Source organism: Lygodium microphyllum, chromosome 12 (genome assembly GCF_053477565.2).
Source record: "Lygodium microphyllum isolate KBCC chromosome 12, Lygodium_microphyllum_v1.1.10, whole genome shotgun sequence".
NCBI classification, from domain to species: domain Eukaryota; kingdom Viridiplantae; phylum Streptophyta; class Polypodiopsida; order Schizaeales; family Lygodiaceae; genus Lygodium; species Lygodium microphyllum.
Window position 1 is genome coordinate 94,729,494 of NC_141146.1, and position 18,493 is coordinate 94,747,986.

General features: G+C 40.4%; 1 protein-coding gene across 1 annotated transcript in view; it reads right to left on the bottom strand.

Moving 5' to 3' along the window:
* IBR5 (indole-3-butyric acid response 5) overlaps positions 1-18,493 on the bottom strand; it is a 100,599-nt gene that overhangs the window by 31,695 nt on the left and 50,411 nt on the right. Inside the window, exons 3-4 of the mRNA XM_087689749.1 lie at positions 5,252-5,309; positions 5,025-5,131 (exon numbers count right to left, since the gene is read on the bottom strand). Of these exons, the coding sequence (XP_087545875.1) occupies positions 5,025-5,131; positions 5,252-5,309 (165 nt within the window). The remainder of the gene's footprint in view (positions 1-5,024; positions 5,132-5,251; positions 5,310-18,493) is intronic.

Genomic DNA, 18,493 nt, shown 5'->3' on the forward strand with positions numbered 1-18,493 from the left:
AGAAGCACTAGCGCTTGTGGATGCATTAGGGCCTATTGGCGATACCTTCAAATCCATGACAATTCCCCAAAATGCTTTCACAACCAAGACATGCATGCTTCATCACATATAACCAACCAAGCGGAATGGTTGGTACCATCCAACTTGTCATTAGCAAAAAGCATCCCAAACAACTCGTTCTGATTATGTGTCGTATTTGCACATGCTGAATACACAAATGCAAGCTGAGGCAATTGCTCAAATTTTGTCCAAAAATGGACAATGGAGCTATTGTACCAACACTGTGTGCTAAAAATGTCGCTAAAAAAAATAAGATGAGAAAGAGCTTGCAACTGATGTAAATGTCAATGTAGATGTTGTTCACGTGTTTATACACATAAATGTCAAGGTAGCAAGTTGAAATTTCCAATTAAGCTTTGAACAAAAATCCCCTTTTACGTGCGAATATTAGAGAAATTCTTCAATTCACACAAATTCAATGAAGATCCACACAACGGAAGGTGAATTTGGCAAAAGCGCCAAAATTTCTAATGGACGTTTCAAGATATTTCAAAAATTGGTAAATCGTCCAAATTTTTAAGTGTTGGGTGTATGAAATTGAAGATTTCTTTGAGCTTGATGATGAGACAAGCACAATGTACTAGAAATTGCACAAATTTTTGAAAACTCCCACATTCAAAATTTAAGGAGATTTGCACTTTTAGGGTTTCTAAGTTTTTCTTCCAGATTTGGATTCTATGCTAGCTTAGGAGTGTATGGATACAAGGATGCAGCACAATTGAGGGGGATCGTGAACGCAACAAAAAAAGGTGGGCAAGACTGAGGAAATGGTGGTCAAGAGGCTGAGAGAGGTTGCGTGCAACCTGCACAAAGAGAGAGAGAGAGAGAGAGAGAGAGAGAGAGAAAGACAAGGAGTGAGAGGCTACGTGCAACCTATGAAACCAGCCTTCCTTCTTGGAATGGGTAATGATAACCTGATTTAAGAGTTAATTACAGCAATAAATAAATGCACGTAAAATAAAATACACACTTTACCATAACATTTTTGGACAGTAAACTCCCTGTTGGCCCCAAAACTGGTGCCCCTTGCGGTATTTCTTTAGCTTCATTCAATTGGAAGGAGTATAACTTGAGATTCTTCGATCTCCTCCTGCTAACCAATTGCTCTTGCTGTCATAAATGACCAGCAAGCCTTTTGGGTCATTTGCCCCTTGATTCACCCAGGACTTCTTCTCCAATTTGACCCTTGGCTGGCCAAATGCTGTCCCAAATCAATTCGGAATGGGCTAGTTCCTGAAATCCCTTGATAATCTTCAATTATCAGCTACTGATTTCAGTCCCTTGAGCCTTCAATCTCTGGCACGGATCCCAAGGTGGCCGCTAAACCCTAATTTTTGCTGTAAATTAGGGTTTACTGCAGAAATTACAGATCAACCCACCAAAAATGGCTGAGATCTCCTCCAAATGGCTAAGAATTACTGAGAATGGTTGAGCATAGGCTAAAGGAGATGAGAGAATTTTGTAGAGAGAGAAAATTCTGAGATTTATCGAAGAACTTATCAAAATCAGCTGCTACCCTGCTCTACCAGCCCCAAACGGATGCACCAACAACAATAGGAGCATCAAAGACTGTGATCTTCAAGAGAAAGTGCATCAACAGCAATTGCCAGCTTCCCAAGGTCAAGAATATGCAATCCCCATCACCAAAATGGTCTCCAATGGCTGGGAAATGGCCCCAAAAGCTGACAGCAATAATCCAACACCTCTTTCCAACAGCTCCAAAATGAAAAAACGAGGTTTCCCTCTCCCTTCAGCCCTATTTAGCCTTTCCCCCACTTGCATGGGAAAGTTTTGCCAAGTGGCAACTTGCTTAATCTATTTTCAACAATTTCTAGCTATTTCATTAATTTTCAGAATTAATTAATTCTGAAAATTAATTCAGCCCTTAATCCATGTCCAGAAAATTGGCCTTGCCCATCCAAAAATTAATTGGCTAGGCCATTTGCAACCCAAAGTAGTCCCATGCATTGATTGACCCTTGGACAAGCATTAATCCATTAATTAATGCCTAGACCCTAGTGTCACCACTGACACTTAATGGCCAATTAATGGTCCTAGGGACAAATTGACACTAAAATTCACCTAGAATCTAACAAGTGTAACTTGTTACAACTTTTGCCTTTGACATCCATCTTTTTCACAGGGTCCTTGGGCCTTCAACTGTAAAAAAGTAGCTTGAGTCTCACATATGCAGCACATGTGCATCTTTTAACTGCACATTTGATTAATCCTTTAATCAAATGTCAATTAAACATAAGCAAAGCATCAAATTTTCACGTCCTCATGACAACCTCCGCAGAATGGCCAATTGTAAAATAAATGCAGGTGCAGCAGAAAATGGTGGATAGGATGCATAGGCTGCAACCCGAGGATGGTAGATTGCTGTGTGGCAATTATTCAAGATGCTTAGGCTGAGATAGCTAGAGTGACAGGCGGCTATAGGTAGCAATGCCATGAGGGACTCCATGTGTCAGAGCCAGTGGTGGAACTAATGCGACAATGGTGGCTAGGTCAATGGCACAATGGCTTTGATACCACTGTTGGATCAAATGTGCAACTCAATAGACACAAAGTGGAGTAGAAAGTGAGAGTGAGAGTGAGAGTGAGAAAAGACACACAAAGAAGCGTATAGCAATACCTTCAATATCATGAAACACAAGAATGAAAGTACAAGGCACAACCCTAAGGTCATATAGACCTACACACTAAATTGTGTTCATATAAGGAAAAAACCTCTCCCGCACAAGAGGATAAAAATGCCCATCCATACGGTGCATTCAAAATAACTTAGAGGGATATAGAAGATTAAGGGTTAATCTACTAAAGATGCTTTAATATGATGACTCATTGATAAGGCATTATTATCTATTCAATGCAAACTTTAAATTTGTTGCTTTAACATGACAAGACAAAATGCAAATAGAGTGCAAGGCAATAATGATAAAACTACCATTCCTTGTTGACTACTAAAGAAGATAGAACGATAGCATTATGAGAGGTAAGAAATGGAGGGATGTGAGGTAGAAGCTATGGAATGCAAGAGGAGAGAGAGAGAGAGAGAGAGAGAGAGAAGCACACGAGAGTTTAGTGGATACAATGAATGCTTCCCTTATTCTTTGGTGTCTTCACTTATACATAATTATACACTGTGTACATATACAAGGGGTGTCTGCCCAGCTATTAGCCATTGGCCTTTACCCCAACAACTTCCCACTTAAAGGTCAATGCACCTTTATGAAATATAGAAAAAAGTGAAGGAACCATCCAATGCCCATTAGTACTCTACAATGTACAAAGTACTCAGAAGATAAACTCTTTGTAGAAATACCTATATTATCATCCATATTAACCTTGATAAGCTTAATACCCTTATCCTCTCAAATTGATTTAGTAATTACTCGTGGCGATACATAGCCTAGTGGCCTCTATATGATGACTTGGTTTCTTTCTCAACCAACAACCAAAGACTCAGAGTTCCATCACTTTCAAGCTTTAGCCACCACACAAGAACCTACAAACAATGAGCACCTTTGACATTATCACTTTGAACACCTTGGATATGACTCACTCTATGAGTTGTCACATCATCATGTGGTTGAGGATCTTCCATTCCTTAAACTATCCAAAGATGTTTGTCCCTAATTTCTACTATAAATTAGGGTTTACAGTAGAGATTGATTGAAATCTCTTCCTCTAATGGCTCAAACTGCTGAAAAATGTTGAGATAACATAAGAGATGGTTGGGAGATAAGAGAGAATGTTGTAGAGAGAGAAATTTCAGAATTTCATCGCAATAAACACTAAAAAACTATAGTTGCCTTGCTCAAACAGCCATGGAAACTGTTACCTATAGCTTAGGACCACCAAAAAGATTGTTGCTCCCTCCTACCTGCTATCACCTACACTAGAAGGACCTTGCGTTGCTGTCACCTATTCCTAGAGGACTCCAAATTGCTGTCACATGCCATAAGACTAATCCTTGGTAGCTACAAATCACATCAATAACCTCTCCTTGCTCTCTAACAACCTTCTTTTCTCTCACAATGGTTGGAATAGACTCCACTAGCCCCTAAAAACGTTTTTCTCACTTGCATGGACAAGTTTTGCTAAGTGAAAATCTTTAATCCTATTTTACAACATTATCTAAAATATTAATTTTAAAAATTAATTTAATAATTATTCTAGCTCTCAAAAAATTAATTTCACCAGCCAACAATTAAATTGGCTAGGCCAATTTGTCTTCCAAGTGTGTCCCTGAGCAATTATTATCCCTTAGACTAATATTAATTAATTAATTAATACCTAGTCTTTGATGTCACCACAGACATTAGTGACCAATAAATTGGTCTAGGTCCAAATCTGAGACCAAGTACCACCTCATATCTACCAAACATAACTTATTACAACTTTTTCCTTTGACACCCATTGCATCCTCGAGGTCCTTTGGCTGTTACCATGAAATAACTGCCATCATGCATATCACATGTGCTAAACAACCTTGCACATTTGATTAATCAAATGTTATCAACAAGATTAAAGCATCTTAAAATTTCATGTCCCCATGACAAGCAGTCCCTAAGAAAGACCCCCTTCGAGGACGAAATACAACAGATCAAATATCCTTTTGCCATGAAGAGTAGGTGGAAAATAGGTGTGGAATGGCCTCTTCAGGCATGGATAAACAAAAAGTTGTGGAAATGAAGCATGCTCAAAAAAATTTGCAGGGAAAAATAGTGAACAAACATTCTCAGGTCATGAACAGTAGGTATAGAAAGAGGTGGTGGGATGAGGACTCTTCTTGCATGGACGTAATAAAAACTGTAGAAGTGAAGAATGCACAAAAAAATGAAGAGCAAGAACAGAAATTATATTAACTTCCAGCATGACAAGCTATCTATCTCTGAAGCCTAACTTTTGGCAGATTTATGTTTGTTAAGTATATGCTAATTTTAAACTCCACATACCTTGTGAAAGGTTTATCGCTGGTCTCCGATCCTTAACCCATTGATAGCTTTGGGGAAGCCTCCATCCCTTGTTTCGCATCAAGTATGCAATCACCACTGCAGGTGACCTAAAATAGCATAACATTTCACTTTAGATGCAGATAGTATATTTGCAATGAAACAACCCAGCAGTCACAGCTCGTACCAGGGCACAAACAAAGACATTATGCATTGATCTGGAATGTTACCTGTTCTGACCAGACATACAGTGGACTAAGACAGGTGCATTTTCAATTCTGCTTTTTTCTGTCAAAAAATTGAAGTCTTAGATGCCGTTCATCTGGTTATCAGAATCAATAAAGAGGAAGAATCAAAAATACTTCTTACAGACAAATAATCCCTACTGAGCACATTACAAGGATGTTAATCAAAAATACTTCTTCCTCAAAACACCAGCTAAAAGGGATGTTAAAACAGAACAAGGAAAAGGAACTTCACATTACAAGCTCATAGCATCACTTGTTCCTGAAATTGAAACAAAACGATGTAAAGTAAGAAAACAAGAAAAGGTAAAACTAGATGTCTCTCCTCACTGAAAGGCCTCTTTCTAGATATCCTGCCCAGAGCATGTTGAGTATGCAACTTTACATGCCCGCAGCATTAGTAAAGCCCAGCTGTTCTTCAGTTAGCTTTACAATCAATGGAAAAGAAAGGAAAACAGATCTGCAAATCATTGTTATTCACTCTTTGGCAACCATAACATGACAGCCATAGTGCTTGACAACTAAGATGTCACCTACAAAGCAAGAAATGTTGAAAGGTTTTACCTTGAAGGATCTAGCATAGGACAATAGCCGCTTCATGGTTGTGCATTTCTTGGCTCAGTAAGAGGTAGACATTAATGGCCACTTCTAGCTATGAGGGTGAATACAGGGCAGCATTTCCAGCATTCAAATGTGTGGCTCAATCACCTCTTGGCCAATCTATCAATGGAGCAGTCGTCACAAAAATCCATTTACACTGATAGTTCAAGCGGGCAACTGCCAGAAATCCATTTCTTCGTGCTCACACAAAGTATATTGAGGTACATGATCACTATATCAAGGAAAGGATTCACGTTGTTGAGATCAACTTGGTCTATGTGCCTACACAAGACATTGTCTGCAACAGATTCACAGGAGCTCTTCCTGGAGACAAGTTCTAAGTCTAATAAGGTTTCTTCTTTTCTCTTAATTTGACCGCCTTACATGCAATACATCACTCAATTCTCTCACATGTGCCTTGGTTGTGTTTGTGTTGTGCGTGTGAGTTTTATTTTCACCTCCTACCTCAAGCTTAGTTCCACAAACCAATATCAATGCATTAGTTCTGATTCCTCTTCCACCTGCATGCAAAAGCCCTGTTCATTGCGGTGGTTGTGCTCTGGAAATTCCACACCTTTCTCACCAGTTCTACCTCGTGTGCATAGTGTCATCAATTTGGTTCACTACTGCATTTCAGTGACAGGAGGTCAGGAAAATGAGCAACTGAGCAATTCTCAGAGATTTCTCTGGTTAGAGAAAGAAGACAAAGGGAAAGAAAACTAAAACTGCTTTGATCATTTGGTCTCCTTGATGCTGCCTTCTCACACTCTCTTGTGGTGCCCATCAACTGGAGGAGCGGTAAGAGAGGAAAAATGACAAAAAGCAAAGAGAGGAAGAAGGTGGCCCACTTTACTGTCATAAGCCGTGTTCAAGTTGAGCAAGGTGTGATGCTGTTGTAAGCTTCTCTCATGGCCAGCCTTTTTCAATCTACATGTGTGATTTTCAGTCTCTCCGCACATTGCTTGAAATGGCAGATTTGAAGTTCAAATTACTAAGAAGAACTGTGATTCAGGATACAAAAGGTGAATGCTCAATTCTTCGTGGTACTGGCTGGTATTTGCCAATGTCCAAGTACGTCTCAACTACCAACAAAGCCCTGCAAACTCTAGTTAGAAAGCAGTCTGGTACTTGCTGATAATCAAGTGTTTGATACATCAAGAAAAGCCCTGTAAACCCTACACGTTCCAGCTGCGAATCAGTTCCAATTTTGCCCCTGAATACACTAGACATGCTCCTCTATTGCAGCCCAGCTTTGTTGTGAGGTCTATGACCTCAATTGCTCTCACCGATGGGGGCACTATGCATGACAAAACTATTTCAACTGCACTCTAACAGATTTACACATGCATCACCATGCTGTCCTTAGCATCTACAAGGATTACATAAGCATACTTGATTGCATACATGCCCAAACATTGTTCTCCATCCACATGCACTGCCCAAACACTGTTGTACATCCAAATGCACTGCCCATGTCCTCTTGAATTCGCCCCATGATCCAATCGGAATCTGAGGACTTTCATGCGACCATCTTTGTGATGATACCTGGCTAGAAAGTATTTCTACATCAAAACTTTCCAAAAAGCTTCCAAATGAAGTATGCGCTGAAATAGAAAAAAACCAGCATCGCACTAATCCAATCAATTAAAAAGCATCAAAGAAGAAAGAACATAGCAACCACATGATTCCACATTCATGTTATCCAAAAATCTTCTCTGAATTGCAGTAAATCAGCTCTTGGTAGCTCCCAGAAAGAAAGAAGACACTTAAAAACTCAAATGGCTGCTGCTCAAACTAAAAGTTTTGAGGTCTTGTTGCACAAACTTAAATTAAACTTTCATTAAAATGGAAGTTTGGCATTTTAACATTAGGGAAGTATTTATTCCAAGGCTTTGCCCTTCTGCCCTTGCAAGATCTTGCTCTTGCTCTGTGCAGTGTGTCCATGTCCACCACTTCCCATGTGATGTCCACCATGCCCAGAGCTAGGCATTCCATATTTTAAACATTTGGAGCTAAACGTGTCTTGCTCCATTCACATTTTGCACAATCTAGTGTCAAATTTTGCACATTCCAATGAAAGCAATAGACCAATAAGTGAGCCTGATTTTTTAGAAGTTGCTATTAGATAGCAATACTCTGAACTTCGGCCTTCTTCACATCGATCTTCACGATCGGGATGGTCTTCACGACATTCTGACTAATGAGAATGACAGTCTTCAAAAGATTGGATGGCCTCCTCGTTGGGGTCATCGAACCTATTGAACCAAAAATCCATTTTCCTTCAAAGAATCTGCAAAACACACAACAAACTGCTGCATTTTGATGCCGGGCTGCCTGAATGGAGGAGAAATCAGCTACACTACTGTAACATACAGTGTAGATACTCTGCAAACGTCGAAGAAGGCCCAAACAGTACAAAATCTGCATTCTTCACGACAGATCTGTACCAAACAAGTAGAGTATTGCCTCCACTTCATAGAACCTACATGTCCTCTCTTTTGGCAATGATAACATGTAAGAGTGTGCAACAGAAGAACATAAATGCGGAGAGAGAAGGGAAGCGACAGCCTGAAATAAACGCAAAGAATGGAAGAAGAGATCTGCATTGTGCTGAATGCAATGCTGAGTAATAAGCAGACTGACCAATCCCTGCATGCAGCCTGAAGCATTAGTGAGGGCACCAAATCAGGCTGATGACTGAGAAGGCACTGGATGACAGTGTGGTGGAATCTGCAAAAGAGAATGGCTGCCTACTGACTGAGGACAGCTATTTATAGCAGAAAACCCCAGAAAGTGGCCAACAAGCTGTAGGAGCATGTCCTGCAGTAGTCTGACCAGCATTTAATTCTGGTCAGCTGCATGCGTTTAATGCAGCGAAAATAGATCACCAACCTTCTGCAATGGAAGACCAAACTAGGCAGCATTAAATTGTAAGTTCATCTGGCAGCAAGTGTGAACACACTAAAAATCTGACCTAAAACTGTAATGCCCTGAAATGCACACTAATAAAAGGGCTGAAAACAATTGCAGCTCCTGTCTCCAGCAAACTCTAATGGAGCTCACAACCAAGAGATGACAACATGAAATACTTCGAGCTAACAGTAGGAGCTTGCGTCAGGCCATAGAGTGCCTTCCACAAGTGATAGACATGGTCCTCCTTTCTAGGCATACAAACGACTCAAGGCTGATCTACATAAATGTCCTCGTGAGAGATGTCATTCAAGAAAGCGAACTTAGCGTCCATCTAGTAAATAGGAAAATGATGGTGGGCTGCAAGAGCCAAGATAGCCTGACTAGTAGACGTGCACACCATCAAAACAAAGGTCATGCCTAGCTTTGTGCTTGTCCAAGGTGCCATCAGCCAAGTAATTGGTCTTATAGACCCACTTCTCACCAATCACTTTCCACTTGCTGGACGCGGAACCAACTCCCAAGTCTCATTACGTTTCATGGACTCCATCTCCTCTTGTATAGCACGGTGCCAAACATCCTATGCCAAAACCTCCTCAATGATGGTAGGTTGTCTATCCTCTAAGATCCATGAGATAAGGACATAGTTCACACAAAGTGAACGCCCCTACTTGGCATGTAGCTGTTAGAAGTAAAGCAACAATGGAAGAGTAAACATATACAGTATTAAACTGCTGAAACACAAGGCAAAAGAGAAAGGGAAAGAAAGAACATTGAAGAACACAATACAAATGTATGCTCAAGAAATGGAATCCATATATCAGACATGAGACTGTCGCATACAACAGTGAGTCATTGGCTACGTGGGCACTGGCACCAGCTCCTCTCTCCACAGGACCTCCAAGTGGTGAACTGACTAACTGAGGAGGAGGAGCACAAAATATATAGGCATGAATAATACCATAAAATATGTCAGGTTGGCCAGCATTAATGCTAGCCGACTGGCAACAATAAATGCTATAAAGCATAAAATGATACACAATAAAAATGCCTAAAATATCTACATAATGTGCCCAGCCCGCAATACATACTTAAACTCACACATGAGCTGACATATCTGCTAATACCCTCTCTCAGATCATGGGTGATTTGATACAATACAATGGTACAATGAGAAAAAATCATAAACCACACATCATAGAATCACCAAGTAGAACCATGGATACCCAAGCAGTGAGTAAACAAGCCACCACCAAGGTGCCTCGGAGAAAACCTAATGTCAATATCGATCGTACCAACTCCTAAAGATAAAGAAGATCATAGCAGCTCTCAATGTCCGTCAACAATGCCTCTGATGTAGCACACATTGTCGGAGGGTTTTTAGTCGAAAAGTCATATCCACCGGATCAGAGATAGAAGGAAGTAGAGAATAGGAGATAGAAAAGAAGAAAAAGAATAGACAAGAGATACATAAGATAAAGATAAAGCTCAATGAATTAAAGCACTATGTATTAATAGAACCTGAAATTCTTTATATGGCACTACTCAAAAGCAATCTCCAAGCATTAGATCTCCTGGAGCTCCCTTGTAGACCAAAAACGTGCATCAAACAGTAGCTTCTTCTCTACTGCTCAAACCGCAAATCTCATGGTTCCACTGGCTCTAAAAGGAAGTAAAACCCTAGGACACATAATCAGAATTCTTCCATATCACTCATTTTTCTTCTCCCCATTCAAAGTGCTATTTGTTACTTGTTAACTATGATCGTAACCCACGCGATTTCGCCAATCCTTTTTTTTTCATGAAATCTCCAAAACTGGCTGAAAAAGCAACTTGCTTTTTGCATGACACCCTATTCTAGAAGTTTCCATAGCTTTTTAAGATATTTACAAAAAATAATATCCAAAATATCAAAAATATGCTAGATTTGTCTAAAAATCTAGTATTTTTGGACCATCCATACTATAGACACTGTCACTAATGACTAATATGACATTGACTCTCTAGATCAATAAAAAAGTCAGATGACAATACACTCTAGAGTTTTTCACACTGTGTCCGCGTAGTGGCACGACATCCACCCCCTCTGAACCTGCACATCCTCCTATATGTGCCAAAGTCCTAGTTATCACCAGATTCTAAGTCCTCCTCATCCTCTATAACCATATCCTTTGCTTCTTCATCTTCCTGGCTAGCCCCTATATCATGGCCACTATTTTCTTCCAATTCTAGCAACTCATAAGCAAAAGATTTCCGTCTCTTGAATAATTTAATTTATTTCCTGCTACGGAAGTTTTATTGCTGTCCCATCCAGCTCATTTAATGCATAAGTAGTATTATCAAACACCTATCTTACCACATAGGGTCCAAAGCATCTTTTGGAAACTTTTTTACGCATGGCACTATGCTGATTGTCTAAACTGCTATCATAAAGCAGTACCCAATCCCCATCTTATATGATCCTTGGCCTCAGTCTACGACTTTTGTCAAACCATTTCTTGTTTTATATCCTTGCTACCCTTAACTTTGCAATTGCTACCTCTATGTCTTCTGGCTTTCTTTTCAACTGTCTAATATGTAAGGCTAACAACTCCTCTTCCCAAGGTAGCACACTCCATGTGACTGTCGTCCCTTCTATCGGTATGATAGGTTTTTGACCATACATCAATTCAACAAGCATATATCCTGTAACAACACTATGAGTTGTTATGTCAGCCCACAAAGCATAAGGGAGCAATCGTGGCCACTCTTTTACCTTCTCTCCATATGCTTTTACCAATGCCTTCACAATAGGTGGATGACCTCTCTCACTTTTATCATTTCCTTCAGGGTTATAAGCTGAAGTTAAAGCAAGCTTTATCCCCAACTGTGCAAAGAAATCATGAGCTTCATCTACATCTAGTTCACGCCTATTTGATGTAATTTTTCCCACACAATCATACCGACAAAATATCTCTTCTAAGAGAAAAGTACAAACTGCATTTGTTATCTTAGTACGTAGAGCTCTCCCTTCCACTTGATTGGTCAAGTCTTCACGGGCAAGTACAAGATATCTCATTTGCCAAAGACCTCTAGGCATCGTGACTAAATCCACCACCCACTTAAAATAAAGAGACAAGGAATATGTGGGCTGCAATCCATCCCGATGTCTCACAGATGAATACATTTGACATGCCGTATAGGTTTCCACAAAGTGAGCAACATCCTTATACATGAAATTCAGCCCATAAGCTTTCATGAAATTCTTGCATAATGTTTACTTGTGAAGCTCTGTCACCCAAAACTCGCAATGGCATACCATGTTTCTATTTAGCATGTTTCCACAAGTATCCATCTTTTAAGAAAAACCCATAGGCTTTCCTCTTGATCTTCTTAAACTCCTCATCCAACCACTCATCTCTCTTTGTTAATGTACTGAGATATTGACCAATTCTCAGCTACTCTTCTGCATATGTCTTTCAAAAACACTTCTACACAAGATACAAAACATCTAAAGTGTCTTCTCTTTGTTGTCCAAGCTTCTGTCGGTGCTATAGCAACTCCTTGCATTGTTAAATTCACTCTTACAACATCATTTTCAGCTGCAAGAAACTCATTTTCTTCCTCTTCATCCATCATCCCATCTTCATTCTCATAGCATGCCCGAGATAATATGTCTGTCACTGGGTTCTCTCTTCCTGCAATATGCTGAAATTCAGGGTTCAAAGATTTGATGTATGCAATCTACCGAAGCATAGTAATGTCCGGGGTAGCACAACTAGTAATTATACCCAATACTGGCAAACAATCAGTTTCAATGACTACATGAACACCCATGAAATAATCCTTATCACATTTAAGAGATATCCCAATTCCCCATAATTCTCTTTTTACTTGTGGATACCTTCTCTGTCGTTCAATCAATACTTTAACACCAAAGCGAATTACATATCTTTGCCCTTTCTCATCATCTTGCCCAATTGCCCATCCAAACCCTATTGTGGGCTCGTATCAACAGTAATAATGATAGACTTTCCATATGAATAATCAGCTTTTCTCAATGTAGAAGCAAATTTCAAGAGCTGCTTCAATTTCTTCATTGCTTTCTGATGTTTCCTTTCCCAGTGAAACCTCTGACCTTTCCTCAAGAGCTGATATAGAGCATCAGCTACATGTGTAAAGTAAGGAATCCATATCAAATAGAGCACACATGTACCCAAGAATCTACGCACCTCAAATACATTCGTGCATACATCTTGTATTCTATCAATCCCATCTATTTTTGTTGGTGATGGTCTTCGCCTGTAGGACCCACACATATGCCCAACAATCAAAACCTCTTCAACTCCAAAGATAGACTTTTGTCCAAAAAGAGTTAAATGCATCTCTTCTAGACGCGTCAAAATCCTTTCACAATCCACAATATGGTTTGCAACAAACTGTCTGCACCCATGAGCATCTATCTCTTCATTTCTTTTCATCCACTGCACACCCTTTGATTGGTACATCATTCAAGAAGGGCAATGTCAATTGTGGTATAAAATCCTTGAGTACCCTATTCATAGCATTTGTCATGTGTGCCACTGAGTTTGTTGCACCCTACGGGAGAGTACACATCCGTACTAACCCCAAGGGAGTCTTCATGGTTGTGACATCTCTACTCTCAACTGCAAGCTGAAACCGATCATACCCCGAGTAAAGATCACCCAAAGAATAGATCACTCTGCCTACAAAAGCCTCTACAAATTCATCAGCCACAAGACTGACACCCACATTTCTTATGGTCACTTCATTGACCTGTTGGGTGTAAAGGCCCTTCGCTACACTTCCCGTGTATATATTTTACTTGTACACGTGACCGCACTCTTGCGGGTGTAAATGTACCGTATCCTAAAACATAAATGCATTCTTTCATTTCTTTGTGTGTGCTACACTGGTACACACCCAACTCAAGTCTCTACTCTCTCTGCACTCTCTACTGCTGAACACACTCCATTCTCGCTGCGCACACCACTTGGGCATTTTCGCTTTCCTTCAAACTGGTATCAGAGCTTCGGCTAAGGTGTGCGCGCTTCCCGGAGCCTGTGCGAGACATCACCAACGCTTCACTCGTGAGAAATCAGCAAGTTGTCATCTCTACTGGCCAGGCGAGAGTACGCGCGAAACAGGCGACAGTGCTGCAGGCTCGTTTTTGCTCAGTCTGTAACCAGATAGGTCAGGCACAGCCATTCCAGGTCAGCACAGGTCCGGTCGTCATCTTTCCAGGTCACGTTTCTGTTCAGGACAATCAGGCGACAATGTTCAGGTCACGTTTTACATAGGCGACAGCTGAACAGACAGTCGCCAAGTCAGAAACAGGTCAGCGTGGACAGGCGACAGCCAAATCTGCTCAGCGACAGTCAAGCGACAGTTGAAGTGGTCAGCGTGGACAGGCGAGTGTTCGTTTCTGATCAGCGTGATCAGTCGACAGGTCACGACAGTCATTTTTGCAATTTTTGTGACTTGTCACATTAAAACAGGCCCTGGTTCGCGCGCACAAGCACAGTTCTCAGATTTGTGCAGATTTGAGCCAGAAAATTTGGGGCTTTTCCAGATTTAGTGCTGTTTATGCATAGTACAGACATCTGCGTCAAAATTGCAGACATTGTGCGTATATAAATTGGGGATTTCGCAAAATTTGGTGAAATTTTGCTCGTTTAAGTAAAATTTCTCAACATTAGACCCATAAAATTTGGGCCTTTTGCTGTATTGGTGAAATTTTGCTAAGCTAAGTCAGATTGGTTGGCATTCGTGCACACTTGGACCCGGAAAATTTGGAGCTTTTGCAAAATTTTATGAAATTTTGCTGAACTTGCCCGTTTTATCCTCTCGGGAACATGTATTAATGCAATTGGGGCAGATTTATTGAGAAAATTTGGGGCTTTTCACATTAGTGATGTATTTTGAGCCGATTTGTGCTTTGACAGTGGAATTACAGCAAATTCACTGCTAAGTGGGAGAAATTTGGACTTGGGATGTATCAAATGTTATGAAAAGGCAGCTTCTCTTGGTACATGTATTGCTGAATGCTCATTGTGCAGTGAAACAGTGGCACATACAGCACTCGGGTTATTGCATTTGGGCATTACGGTGATGTATTATTGAAGTGGGAGCTGTCGTGTATGCATATGTATCAGATTTGCTTTGTGTATATGCTGTAATCAGCCCTTTGGACTGAAATTACAGTAAAATATCTGCTTCTTGGGCACACTTTGAAGTGCAAGTTTGTGTATTTGCTGTTATATACAGCAACCTTGCTATTGGCTGATTGCATTCAGCATTCTATTGCAGAAATTTATTGCTGAAAAATGGCTGGAAGTGTATCCATTGCTGACACAAAGAATCTTTTGAGATTCGCAAATTTGATGGCAATGGCTTTGATCTTTGGAAAGATCGTATGCAGGGTATCCTTTTTCTGAAGGATTGTGAAGATGCTTTGGCAGAACAAAAACCTACTGCTTTGTCAGATGAAGATTGGGCTAAAATGAATAAAAAGGCCATTACTTACATCAAAATGGCAGTTACTGATGATATCTTGGTTGATATCAAGGGAATCAACAGTGCATATGCAGTTTGGGAGAAACTCAAGGCTACGTATGAAAATACTACTCCTGTTAATCAGGTCCATCTCATGCGAAAGTTAGTCAACTTAAAGCTTGATGAGTCTAAGCCCACCTCAAAGCATTTGGCTGCATTTACAAGTATTTTGAGTCAGTTACAGGATGCAGGCTTGCCGGCTTTTGATCCTAAGCTAAAGGCTATCTTCTTGCTCATGACTTTGCCAGATTCATGGGAAGCATTGGTTGTGTCATTGAGCAACAGCCCCAACTTGACATTTGATGGTGTACGTGGTTCTATCCTCAATGAGGAGATTAGACGCAAGTCTAGTGGGGAAAACAGTGGATCAGCCTATAATGTTAGAGGACGGACTGAAAAGAAGTCAAATGCTGCAAATAAGCATAAAAATCGCAGCAAAAGCAAAGAAAAACAGCAAGATGTCACTTGCTATCAGTGTGGACGCAAAGGGCATAAAAAGCCCGATTGCAGGTACTATAAGAAGGAGCAAGAACGCAAGAAGCAAGCTAATGCAAAAGGCAAAAAGAATGAGAAGGATAGCAGCTCTACCCCTAAAGAAACAGAAAAGGAAAATATGGTATCTAGTGTTGTCATTGAGGAGATAGAAGAAGATAAAGATGCTGATTTGCTGGTTGCATCTTCAGATCCACATGCTATGACAGTGGAAGACATGTATATCACTAAAAGGGATGTGATAGATGCCTTGTTATCTGCTCATGATGGTTTATCACAATCGTGGATTGTTGACAGTGGTGTCTCATTTCATGTAACTCCATCTCTGGAGTGTTTTTATACTTATACAGCAGGTAATCTTGGGAAAGTTTACCTAGGGAATAATCATGCATGTGATATTGAAGGAGTGGACACCATACACCTGGCTCTTGAAAATGGCCAGAAATTGATTCTTCATGATGTTAGGTATGTACCTGGCATTAAGAAGAGCTTGCTTTCTGTTGGGCAGTTAGATAGCAGGGGTTACTACACTACCTTTGGTGGTGGAATGTGGATGCACTTTCTTCACTTGGAAGAGTTGATGTGAAAAACTCAAAGCTTGACTTTTGTGATGACTGTGTCTTTGGAAAACATGTAAAGAGTTCATACTCTCATGGAGCCTCTAGGAAGGCATGTATCTTGGATTTAGTCCATTCAGATGTATGTGCCATGCCAATAAAAACTCATAGTGGTTTCCGTTATTTTGTGTCTTTTATTGATGACCACTCTAGAAAGCTATGGGTTTATTTGCTTAAGCTGAAAAGTGAGGCATTGGATGCTTTTAAAAGGTTTTATGCATTTGCTAGTACTCAAAAGGGCTTAAAGCTGAAATGCATAAGAACAGATAATGGGGGAGAGTACGCATCTAAACAATTTAATAGTTTTTGTGATGAAAATGGGATTAAACGAGAGCTTACAGCCCCTTATAATCCGTCATCTAATGGTGTGGCTGAGCGAATGAATCGCACTTTATGTAAGAAGAGTCGGTGCATGCTGTCCACAGCTAATCTCCCGCAATTGTTTTGGGGAGAGGCACTTAAAACCGCGGTGCATATTTGCAACCAATCTCCACATCGTGCACTTAATAGTGGCATCCCTGAAGAGGTTTGGTCTGGCAAACCTGCTTCATATGACCACTTAAGGGTCTTTGGCTGCGAATGCTATGTACATGTGCCTGTTGATAGCAGAATCAAACTTGACATGAAATCCCTCAGAGGCATTTTCATGGGTTATGGAGATGATGGTGAAATGGGTTATAGAGTTTGTGTTCTAAGCATGAAAAAGGTGCTACGCAGCCGAGATGTGGTATTTAATGAATCAAAGCTGCTGAAAAATGCCACATCTAGTGATGTAGACAAAAGGAATGTGAAATTTCAGTAATTTCAGCATGATCAGCCACTTAAACAGCCATCAGCCACTGAAAATTCAGCTCCATTTGATGCTGGTTATGATAATCACCGTGTCATTATTGAGCCAGATGCAAATGGGCAGCAAAGGGATGCTGAAAATCAGTTTGGGTAACAAAATCAGTATGCTGAACATCAATTACAGCAGCCTGAAAATTTATTACAGCAACCTGAAAATGCAGTTCAGCAGCCAAATAATGAGGTCATTGACATTCCTTTGGATGTAGATCCATTGCCTCATAACACAGATCATTGGGTGAGAAGGTCTACATGAGTCAGGAGACCCATACAGAGGTTTGATCCTTCTTTGGACTGCATTTTACTCACAGATGAGGGTGAGCCTCTTACATATAAAGAGGCATTGTCATGTGAGTTAAAGAAAAAGTGGGAGCAAGCTATGCAGGAAGAAATGAAGTCATTGTATCAGAATGATACTTGGGATTTGGTTTCATTGCCCAAAGATAGGAAAGCTATTCCTAACAAGTGGGTCTACAAAATCAAATGTGTGGATGGCAAGCCCAAATACAAAGCCAGGCTTGTGGCTAAGGGTTATACTAAGAAAGAGGGGATTGACTTTCAGGAAGTCTTTTCACCTATTGTCAAAATGACCACTCTTCGGGTATTGTTTGCTATTGTTGCATCTATGGATCTTGAACTTGATCAAATGGATGTTAGAATTGCATTCCTGCATGGTGATTTAGAAGAAGAGCTGTATATGAAACAGCCAGAGGGCTTTGTTATGCCAGGAAAGGAGCATTTGGTGTGCAAGCTTAAGAGAAGCTTGTATGGTTTAAAACAGGCTCCTAGACAGTGGTATAAGAAGTTTGATGCCTTCATGCTCTCACATGGGTTTAAAAGAAGCAATGCAGATCACTGCTTATACACAAAGAAGGCTGATGATGGAAGCCTTATTATCCTTGTGCTTTATGTGGATGATATGCTTATTGTTGGTAAGCATAAGAGCCAAGTTAATGCATTGAAAAGACAGCTGAATTCAGCCTTTTCCATGAAGGACTTGGGTGCAGCTGAACATATTTTGGGCATGCGTGTGAAGAGAGATAGAGAGCAGAAGCTCTTATTTCTCTCACAAGAAAAGTACATCAACAAAGTACTTGATCGTTTCTCTATGACAGATGCTAAGTCACTTGGTGTTCCATTACCACCATACCTTAAGCTTAGCAAAGCTGATTGCCCAAAAGATGACATGGCAGCCAACTCTATGAAG